The 11,284-nt window shown below is 51.6% G+C and overlaps 1 protein-coding gene across 4 annotated transcripts in view; it reads left to right on the top strand.

Moving 5' to 3' along the window:
• Positions 1-8,044, top strand: part of LOC126539943 (ATP-dependent translocase ABCB1-like) — a 139,659-nt gene extending 131,615 nt beyond the window's left edge. For 3 of the 4 annotated variants that reach the window (XM_055075738.1, XM_050186762.2, XM_050186766.2), the window contains one exon: positions 7,706-8,044. In XM_055075738.1, coding sequence (XP_054931713.1) covers positions 7,706-7,969 — 264 coding nt within the window. In that variant the 3' untranslated portion in view covers positions 7,970-8,044. Of the gene's footprint in view, positions 1-7,650 lie in introns of all 4 variants that reach the window. The other variant, XM_055075739.1, reaches the window with a different exon arrangement.
• Positions 8,045-11,284: the final 3,240 nt, after the last annotated feature.

Raw genomic sequence — 11,284 nt, forward strand, 5'->3', positions numbered from 1 at the left:
GCGGTCGTAACGCTTTTTCTGTATATTCTCTTAGGCTAATAAACGACATTGGGTGACTTGACGTGCCATGCGAGCACGATCGATAACTTCACGAGAGTACTCAGTTGCAACAGGTGCCACAGAAGGGAGCATGGTGTAAACGGCAGTGTGTGGTCGCGACCATACAAGAGATAAAAGGGTCGATATCCTTCGGTGTTATGTCGGGACGAGTTATAAGTTAACGTCACGTAAGCCAGCGTGGCGTCCCAGTCACGGCGATTGTTGGAGAGGTACATCGACAGCATCTCTGTGATTGTTCGGTTGAGACGTTCCGTAAGACCATTCGTTTGTGGGTGGTAGGCGGTGGACAGCTTGTGCTCAGGGGCACAAGAGCGGAGGAGGTCTTTCACAACTCGAGAAGAGAATGAGCGGCCGTGCTGGAGAATGACGTCGTGAAGGAGAAAATCGGCGACGACAGTTGCGCAACTATTCTGCAACGCTTTTGTTATCGCGTAGCGTGTCGCCTAATCAGTAGCGACGGCGATCCACTTGTTCCCTCTAGTCGTTGTCGGAAAAGGGCCAAGCAGGTCAAGGCATACGCGAAAGAACGGTTCAGAGGGAACTTTAATGGGATGGAGTCGTCCGACAGGTGCCAAGGGTGGCTTCTTCCGGCGCTGACACAATTCGCAAGTTGCGACATAACGACGCACAGAGCAGTAGAGACCCGGCCAGAAGAACCGGCGTCACACACGGTCGTATGTACGCAAGTCCAAGGTGTCCCCCCGTCGGTGCATCGTGAAGTTGTTCGAGAACGACGGGTCGCAGATGACGAGGAACGACAAGCAGCAACTCAGGGCCGTCAGGGTGGATATTGCGGCGGTAGAGGATGCCGTCCTGCAGCGCGAACATGCGGCACGTGCCGTCGGTGCTGCCAGATTGCACTCCGGCGATGACTGACTGTAAGAATTCGTCGCGTTGTTGTTCAGCGTGCATGTCAGGTCATGTCAGTCAAAGCCATCATGCTGGTCACCGGATCATGCGCAACAGGATCGGGGGGATCCACGGGGTGACGCTAGAGGCAGTCAGCGTCCTTGTGGAGGCGTCCAGTCTTGTAATGGACAATAAATGAAAATTCCTGGAGCCGCAAAGCGCAGCGACCAAGCCGACCACTCGGGTCCCGGGGCGAAGACAGCCAGCAGAGTGCGTGGTGGTCTTTGACAACCGAAAACATGCGGCCGTACAAATACGGCCGGAAATTGGCGACAGCCCAAACTACAGCCAAGCACTCCCGCTCGGTGATGAAGTAATTTCTCTCGGCAGGTGGCAGCAGGCGGCTGGCGTAAGCTATCACGCACTCGCTAGCATTCTGGTGTTGGGCGAGAACACCGCCGATGCCATGGCCGCTGGCGTCAATGTGGACTTCGGTCGATGCACAAGGATCAAAGTGGGCAAGTATGGGAGGGGTGGTCAGAAACCCGATGAGAGTGGTGAACGCGTGAGCCTGCTCCGGGCCCCGTAAGAATGGCGTGTTCTTCTTTAGAAGATCTTTCAAAGGCCGAGCAATGTCGGCCAAGTTTTTGATGAAACGGCAAAATTAAGAACACAGGCCGACGAAGCAGCACACGTCAGAAGCAGAACATAGCACAGGAAAACTACGAACGGTGCAAACTTTTTCCCGATCTGGTTGCACACTTGATGCGTCAACAAGGTGTCCCAACACGGTAACCCGACGGCGCCCGAATTGACACTTCGTGGAGTTTAGTTGGAGGCCGGCTTTTCTGTAGACTCTTAAGAATTGCACGAGTCGGGTAAGGTGGCTGCCGAACGTGGGAGAAAAAACAATATCGTCGTCAAGGTAACAAAGACAGGTGGTCCAAATGTAGCGCCGCAGAAGAAAGTCCATCATACATTCAAATGTCGCAGGAACATTGCATAGGCAAAATGGCATGACTTTGAACTGATATAAGCCATCCGATGAAGGTCGTTTTCTCGCGGTCCATTTTATCAACTGAAATCAGCCAGTAGCCGGATGCCAGTAGATCAATGGACCAGAAGTATTTAGCACCATGCAAGGAGTCCAAGGCGTCATCGATGCATGGTAATGGGTAGACTTGTTTTCGCGTGATCTTGTTTAAGTGGCGATAATCGACGCAAGAACGCCAGGTACCATCTTTCTTTTTCACAAGGACGACAGGCGAAGCCCAAGCGCTGGCTGATGGCTCGATGACCCCATTGCGGATCATTTTTTCCACTTCTGATTGGATGACTTGACGTTGAACATGTGGTACAGGATAGGGACGCCGACGAATAGGATTCGTATCTCCAGTGTTTATACGGTGGTGAACAACAGAAGTTTGGCCTAATGGCCTGTCGCCGAAATCAAATTGGTCACTGTACGATTAAAGCAGGAATCCGTGGCCGTGGCCTGTCCAGAGGTGAAGTCAGCTGCAATCATTTTCGTGAAGTCATCCGTTAAGGAACCAGAGCTGTCATCTGCAATTGGCACTAATAAGCCACTCTCAGCATTCAGATTCTCAATGTCAAATTAGCAACCACTAGAAACGCTGGCCAAGAACATGCCGGCCGGAAGCACTTCAGGGCACAGGCTGTCGTTATTAGTAACCGTGACCAACGTATGCGGAACAGCAACGTTCCGGTTAAAAAGCACGTCGATGATGGGGTGAAGCACATATTCACCGTCAGGAACCTGTGGCTGGGCGGTCAAAGTGACGTAAGTAAGTGCCTCGAGTGAGAGACGCACATCCTGAAGCGAGCACAAGCGCGGTGGGGCGGTACTCGGAGCATCGGCGAGTTGAGGCAGTTCTAACTGAAGAACGCTGGTCGCGCAGTCGATGAGAGCAGAATGAGTGGATAAAAAGTCTAATCCAAGGATAACGTCGTGAGGGCAGTTGTCTATCACAGCAAAGAGAACAGAAGTAGGGCAGCCGGCTATAATTAAGCGCGCAGTACACATTCCAAGAACAACCAGCACGCCGCCGTCAGCCACACGAAGCACTCGGGCAGCTGCTGGGGTGAGGACCTTCTTTAAACGTCTATGTAAGCTAGCACTCGTCAAAGAAACGTGGGCTCCAGTGTCGATGAGTGCTTGGACAGGTACGCCGTCTATTTTAACGTCAATTACGCTACTCCTTTTGGGCACAGACAGAGAATTTGCTGCAGGAGTAGGCAATGCAGCACCACCTCCGATGGCTGCATTTCTTAGTTTTCCTAAAAGTTGCGGCCAAAAGGCACAGGCGACGAAAGGCGACGTGGCTGCGGCGAACGGGAAGATGGGCGACGTGTTTGCGGTAAGCTCTGCTGGTATCCGCGCGGCGATGGTGAGCGGCTGTACCACGTGTTCCTAGCAGAGTTGTCGGCACTGTTAGACTCGTCAGTGGGCCAAACATTGCCTGTATTTCCATTAAAACGGCTCAGGTTGTGCGGCGTGCGAGGTGTTGAGGGCCACGAGTTGCGACAGTATCGGGCGACATGACCAATGCGGCGACAGGTGAAACATATCGGCTGGTCGTCCGCAGTTCTCCACTCTGTCGGGTTGCGATAACGTGGAGAGAAGCGTCGGCGTGGAGCGAAAATAGTAGAAGGACGTTCGTTAGCTCTGGGATTGGCGACAGCACACACACACTGTAAACTAATGTTTCAAGTTCCGGGCGAACGATGGCTTGTGCAAGGGGAACTGAAAATGTGCTGGCATCACGGCTAAGCTAACAGAGAATTGAGGGAGCCATCGCATCCAGTTCACGTCTAATGATTCGCACCACGTCCTCTGATGGCGACGCATGCTGCTGTGCGGGTTGAACATGACGCGTTGACGTTGCGGCAGTATTGGGAAGTCTGGCGAATGCTTGCAAGACGCGTCGGCTTTTGGCCTGCTCGAATTGTCCGCACCCTTTAATGATTGCGCCAACTGTAGAGCAGCTCTTGCACATGAGCAAATTAAACGCGTCGTCAGCAATGTCCTTAAGCACGTGCCCGACCTTCTCAGCTTCTGTTATGTTGTGATCGGCCTTACGACAAAATGGCAGCACGTCCTGGATGTACGAGACATATGACTCCGTGGGGGATATAGCACGGGAGGCCAGTTCCCGCTTTGCGGCAATTTTACGGCCGGCTGGTTTGCCAAACAACTCTCAATTTCTCTTTGCATTGATCCCAGATGGTTAGCTCCTCTTCGTGGTTTTCGTACCATACCTTTGCCGTGTGTCTTAGGTAGAACAACAGGTTAGCTAGCATAAGCGTTGGGGTCCCATCTGTTGGTTCTACTCACGGGTTCGTACAAGGCTACCCACTCTTCAACGTCGGCGCCATCGGTCCCGCAGAAAGTTCCAGGATCCTTGGGTTGCAGAACCACAACCGAAGGCGAGAGTGACGTAGGTGGCGACGGTGACGTTGGAGGCGGCTACAGGTGTTGATCGCGCGTGCTCACCGTCATTCATTGTGCGAACGGTGATGCGACGTCCACTGCGGAGCTCCGTTTCCAGCCCTGGTACCCAGCACCTCTCACCAATATGTTATGAGGATGTTGCGAGTATATAAAAAACTATATTTAGAATATATGTACAGGATGAGTCCGAACAGCTAAGATTGCTGACCACCAACAACACGCAGCAGCTAGCGTCTCCGATTTTTTTCTTCCTCTCTTTTCTCTCATCCTTCCGTAACACAATCTACGCATAACTCGCACGGTTGTATAAAGATTGCGTACAAATTATGGGGGAAAAAGACTGTACTATCAAATCACGAATTTATGTGACGAGTATCGTAATCTGTTAGAACTAGTGAAACCGCGTCACACAGTTAAAATATTTAAATCTAAAATGTTATGGCTCTTCCGTTGTAGCACTGCTGTAAATTAAACGTTTTGGCTGCTGGTTGACTGCTACACAGTTCTCTGGCTTGGTTTGAATGTTATGCGGTGGAGTTTTTAGGTGTTAGATGTTCATTATATTTTACGTTTCGTCTTTATTACACTATTTGCTGTAAACTGTAAACAAATTAGTTGTAGCTAAGAATGACAACACCAGTAATAACCTGAATGAATTATGTGTATCTTATACCCATAATTCTTGTTTGCTTATGCAGATTTTTGCTGCGTCTGGTATTTTGTCCACTGAATATGTCATATAATGTTTTGTGCTATTCTATGTTTTGTCTCGCCTTGCAAGACAGGCCTGACGCAATCGACACTATGTATGCGTCATGAGAGACAGCTAAATTCTCTTATGTCATGTAGACTGACTTGGATGATGTTGCCTATAAACAGAGTGCTTACACCCATGTTCCTTTTCGCAGCGCTTTCATATACCAACGCAGGGGCATAGTGACCGCTCATATCAGATATCAGCTTCGAAGCACTGCTCTCTCGGGGTACGCATTACAGAGCTGGAACTTGTAGCGCGACGTGGCCCAGCTCGTAGGGGCCACGTCGCGGGGAAGTCGCTCTAGAACTTGGCGAGCGCAGGCCACCCCCCTCTCTCTTTCATCCGAAGGCGCCGTAAAACACTCTCCGCCCCCCAAAGGGCCAAAGGTTCACCCGATAGGGCTGGGAGATAAGCGGCAAAACGGTGAGCACTGATTCTCCTGGTCACGCCTTTCTTGCCGGCCGGCCTTGTCCATGGTGCTCGACTAGAGGCGGGTGCACTCTCATTCGTGGCTCCCGTTCTGGAGATTACGGCAAGAAAAGACGCGGCTCGCCCTACATGCGTGTTCGTATGCGCCGGGTCACCCTCGGAGGCTGCATTGAGCTGTAGGAACATTGTCCCGGTAACAGGGTCGCCGGGAGTCATGCTCCCGCATAGCGGCATGTTACCGCGTTTCATGTTACTGTTCTGTCGCCCACGAACGGAAGGAGGTAGTCCACGCCAAAGTAGCTGTCTAATAAACACCTTCCTTGTACTCTGGGCCTTGTCCTTGCGGCGCTGTCTTGCTCTCGGTGAAGACCGAACGAGCATCCGCTTTGAGCACACGAAACACACGCGCATGAGCTGACCGTTCCCCTTAGGCTCGGATCCTCGAACCAGCGTGGTGGTCTAGGTGACTCCACGTGGCGGACCACGTGATAGGCCGCAAACTGCAAATAATAGTGCCAGCAGCAGCATTAGTAGTAGTAGCAGTAGTAGTAGTAGCAGTGGTAGTAGTAGTATAGTAGTAGTTGTTGTACAATAGGCAACCTATGACCTAAATTTATCCGCCAAAGCGTTGTTCGCTGTCACACGCACACAACACAGCCGCTGACAGTGGGCCGTATAACGTGGAACTATCCCAATATGTTTTTATTCCAATCTCCTGACCTCAAGTTTGCGTAACCGCCGACGTAAGCATCGGGTGATCACCCGCAGGGTTTTCTGAACAAGCCACTCAAATGCTCGCCTCGTTCATAGGAGGTCACTTTTGTTTGCTTGAAAAACGAATAACATTGCCCGCCCTGAGCGGCTTGTCTCATCTAATTGGCTCACAAGAGGCGAGGAGCATGCTCAAGTGGAGAGGGATTCGATGGGCCGAGACACTGCACTGAATATCGATAATCGGATGAAGAGGGTGGTTCCACCGTCTGCGATTGGTCCGTTTCCTCTTACTTGGCTTGCAGTGGCTCGTCGACAATCGCGGCGGCGTGCAACGGAAGCTTAAGAATGACGCTAAAACGGATACTCAGCAAAGAAGAGTTGGCAGAACGAGGTGATAAACATGCCGACAGTTCTCGAAAACGTTACACGGCCACGCAAAAAGTTTTATTGCACGCAAATAAACCAATGCTCTCCGGCAGGGGCGAGTAGCCAGTGCCGGAGCGATCGGCGGCAGCCATCTTTTATTCCTTTCGGAACGGGGCAGCCTGCGGCTATTCGGAAGAAAATTCAGTTTTGTTCGGCATATTAATGAATCTAACGCGTACGCGTCACTTTGACGCGGTAAGTTTTTGCGGTTTTGGGACGTCGCGTGAGAGGCAGGTGAAGTGGGCGCAGGCCGAAAACTTTTGACCAATAGCCGAGGGCTAATGGCAAAAAGGCGTCGAATCAGAAATAACTATTCTTGTTTTGTTCGGTCAAATTATGCATAATCAGTGTGTACACGTCATATTAGATGGCGAGCTATCGCGGTTTTCTTGACGTCGCGTGACAGAGAGGTGAAGTGGCAGTGATCCAAAAAAGTTTTTGACCAATCGCTGTGGGCTCATTGCAGAATTGGAATAGAAAAGTTTGGAATAGTTTTACGTTATAGCGCCCAGTGTATGCCGAAGCCCGCGATTATCGCGCTGCAACGCGTCGCTCAAAACCGGATGCGTGGTTGCGGCAGGCGTACGCCGATGCTTCTCAACGACCTGAACAGGTCCCGCACCGCGACGTTCGCCAACGCCGTCAGTCGGCGCCGTCTTCGAATAGTGCCTGCCGCGGGCCGAGAACTTCGGGCACAGGTCAACGCCTTTGTCGGGTTAAGTGCTCCTGTATTTATTGCACAAGTGATCGAATTGTAGCAGGCTGCCTACACGCAAATATGCACACGAACTGCAGCACTGGGCAGTTCCCCGACCAAGTGTCAGTCAATGCACGTGTGGTCTCGTTGAGGGATCTCGTAGTGTCTGCTGAACCTTTATTTCGCAATCGAGTCTCGCATTCAGTGCCCGTAGAGGTCACAATAATGTTCTGATAATTTTGATAGGTGCTGTAGGCTGCTGCGGTGTGACGAGGACCTCCGACTCCGTTCTCTGACGCAGATAAACGCGCAGAAGGACGACGGCGCCATGACTCCGCCCCAGAATCGGCTGATGGTTCGCCGGGCACGTGCTCTGCCGCTCCCGCAGCTTCGTCCGCAGCCCATCCTGCGCAGGAACTTGCAACAGGGCGACGTACGTGCTTACGATGACCACGTTGCTCGGTTCCATTGCGGTGCTACGCCGCGCGAAGCTCGAGTGGGGCCAACGAGAACGCTCTATCGTCGGTTTCACCGCCTCCACTTAGCCAGCAGACGGCAGTTGTAAACTACCTTTACTAATTAAGAGAGAATGCTCACACCACGAAAACGTATAATGTAGTCAAATAAACAAATTGTGTAGAACCTACGACATGTGTGTTCTGTGGGTATCTATGTTAACGTCATGCATTCGACCGCACATCGCATACAATTTTGCGTGTTCACAATGTGCATATTTCACTCGTGTATTGCCCTTCCGGTTGCTGCTCTCGACGTTTGTTTAGCAGAAGCTTGACGACGTTTTCTTCGCGATATAAATTGTTCCGGGCGCGCCCAAAGGTCATCCGACGCAGACTGATGCATACTTTCTGAGCGCCCACCTTTATGCACAAGTGTAACGCGCACTTCACCAACGCCACCTGTAGAACGCCTAACCTCACGAAGAGTGCGAAGCACGATGCATCACCGCATAGAGAACGTTGATGCACTCGCGCTCACCGCGGAGCTTGCTGCGTACGGAATGAAGGGGAAACCCTTGGCATCGCTTTCACTCACCTTTACTCCTCAGCGTGGAGTGCGCGGCTACTTGGACGATGGAACAAAAAGCAGCTGACTCATAAATTTTCGCCTTAATATAACCGAATATACGTGCAGCTTGCGGGATCCGTTTAGCGCGGTCTCTATGCGGTACGCAATGCAGTGAAGAGTGTGGGCGGATATGCGGCTTGCCAATCATATCCAAGTAATGTCCCGGTCGTGCAGTTCACGTGTGTCGTCCCCAGAAATTATCGGTGGCGAGTTTCGAAGCAATCGCCACTTGTGGCACTATCCGTGCATTCTTCTCGAGATAGGCCCGTGCTGACGAGACTGGGCGCATATGACCTAGCAGCTGTCGGAAAAGAAAAGCTTTGTCAGCAAAACATGCGGCACAGTGCAGTAGAAAGACGTCTTTCTTTTTTCGGGAAAACAGGCGGTGGATGATTTGCTAAAATAACAGAAAGAACACGAAAAAGCGGGCGCAAGTCAGTGCGTCGACGCGGCGCCCGACACGTTCACGCACGTTCCTCCAACGTGGTGGCGTGCCACGCACGGACAGAGTTGCACGTGGTACATGCGGGAGGCATGGCAGCGCCCGGCTGCTGCTGATGCATGTGTTCGTTCGCATACAAGTCGCCCTCGTCTAAAATGGCTAGTCGACCGCCCGATCGTGACGGGACGGTTCACTAAGACGCACGATTTGCTAAGCGTTTAGTATACTGCAGTGTCTACTCTCTGATTGATTGAAAAAAAATTTTCTCCACCTGCGATGCATTCGTGGTATCACGGCAAGGGGCCCGGTTCCACTTTTTTTTTTTTTGCGGAAAGTCTGACTGGCACGTGAGAAATGGAGATGGAAACATTTCGTTCGTATTCAAAATGCGATGTGATGCTGATATGCCAAGTACACAACGCACTGCCCGCGATTTCGTTGCAATGTCACCGTCCAATTTGCCAGAGTGGTTTAACTGACCTGTGTGCCGGCGAAGAAGTGTGCTGATTAAAAAAGCAGACATATTCCACAAGCTACTGTGCGCACTTCTCTCTCATTCTGGCGTTTGTTGTGTGCCCACGTGTTGTCCCTTAAGTTCCCGCACTAGGCGTGCGCACAGATTATTTTGTACGCGCCTGCGTGTTAGTGCGAGTGCCGGCATGCGATGCGGGACGCGTTCGTGAGACTGCATTCTGAGAGGCGTACTCTGTGGTCACATGGCAGTCGCGCCCTGCGAGTCCCGATCGCCTGGCGGAAGCTGTCGCGGCGAGTGGCGCTAAGAAGGCCGCGGCGTCAGGGGGGCAAGCTGCTCCGGCCCAATCACCCGAGCTGGGCAAGGAGTGCGAGTCGCTGACCGCCAAGCTGACCGAACTCACCAGACCCGAACGCAAGTACATGGCCGCCGGATGCGTCTGCTCACTCTTCATGGGTCTGTGCATACCCGCGTACGCCATCTTCCTCGGAGACATGTTCCAGGTATGTGTCTGTACATTGCCTCCTTTACTAGATGCCTACCGCAGGAGCGAAAAACAAGCGGCCAAACACTCTCCCTTTCCTCCTCTCCACTGGCGTTGGTCGCGAGCGCCACAAATGGCTGGCGGAACCACTGTGCACTAACTCGCGTGGCTTCAGAAATTTTCATCACGCGTGCACGCCAATCTCGAAGGCCATTAACCTCAATCATAGGTCAGCTTACGTTTGCAGGCATTGCAGGCAACCGCTATTTTATAGCCTGACAACGAGCCTTCCAAAGCACACCCAACGGATCGTGCCGATCGTGGTTTCACCGCGGTACCGACGGCGTAAACACTATGCGATGGGTCACGAACCGTCAGCACCGCCCGCTGCCTGTGATGATAGTAGAGAGTTCTAGTTTAGCGGACGCAAGCTGCTTGCGTACGCAAGGACTAGGGGCGGCGGTGGTGCGCATGCGCAGAAATAGGCTTAGGGGTCTGCGCATGCACTGTATCGTGGCCCGTAGTTCTTGCGTACGTAAGCAGCTTGCGTCCCCTAATCTAAAACACTCTGGATGGATGGTACGAGCGTCCCCTTTGGAACGGGGCGATGGGTTGCGCCACCAAGCTCTTGCTATTCTACTGCCGAATGTCCTACCCAACTTAAACAATAAAAAAAAAAAACTATGAGCTCCCACAACGAAATTTTCTGAGCCCCTATTGCGAACTTTGCTTTTGTACGTCTTTTGTGGTTTCCCTACTTTTCTTCCACCAATATTCCAATCGCCTCTTACTAATCTCTATTTCGGACATGTTTACTTTTCCACTGCTCTCGCTGAACCCAAGGGCTTCAAGGAGGCCAGTGGTGCCTAAATCGACCACTGGGCAGACGTCTTCGCAGTCTAATAAAACATGCTCCATCGTTTCCCTAGCTTTACCGCAGCAAGCACATGCTTCTTCTTCCTTCTTATATCTCGCTTTATAGGTGCGTGTTCTAAGGCATCCCGATCTCGCTTCGAAAAGTAATGAGCTTCCCTTTGCATTATCATAAATTGTTTCTGTCCTGATTTCGTTTTTTCCTCTTAAGTAGTTACTCATGGCACGTTTCTTTTCCATTGCCGCCACCCATGAGAACATTTCAGCCTATATGACTTTCCGCTTGATGTTCCTTGTTGCTGTGTTGCCAACCCTACAGGCCGCATACTTCCTGGTAAGCTTCCTACTTCTTTTCCTCCACTGTGAATCAGTTTCTTTTTTCCTGTACAGATACCTCATCTCCCAGCCCATTAACTTTCTTCCATATTCCTCAGTCGTTCTTCATACTCAATTTTACTGCGAGCTTCCCTCACTTGAAAACTAGTCCAGCCCATATCCCCCTGCACAGCTTCATTTGTAGTCT

Source organism: Dermacentor andersoni, chromosome 2 (assembly GCF_023375885.2).
Source record: "Dermacentor andersoni chromosome 2, qqDerAnde1_hic_scaffold, whole genome shotgun sequence".
Classification (NCBI taxonomy): Eukaryota; Metazoa; Arthropoda; class Arachnida; order Ixodida; family Ixodidae; genus Dermacentor; species Dermacentor andersoni.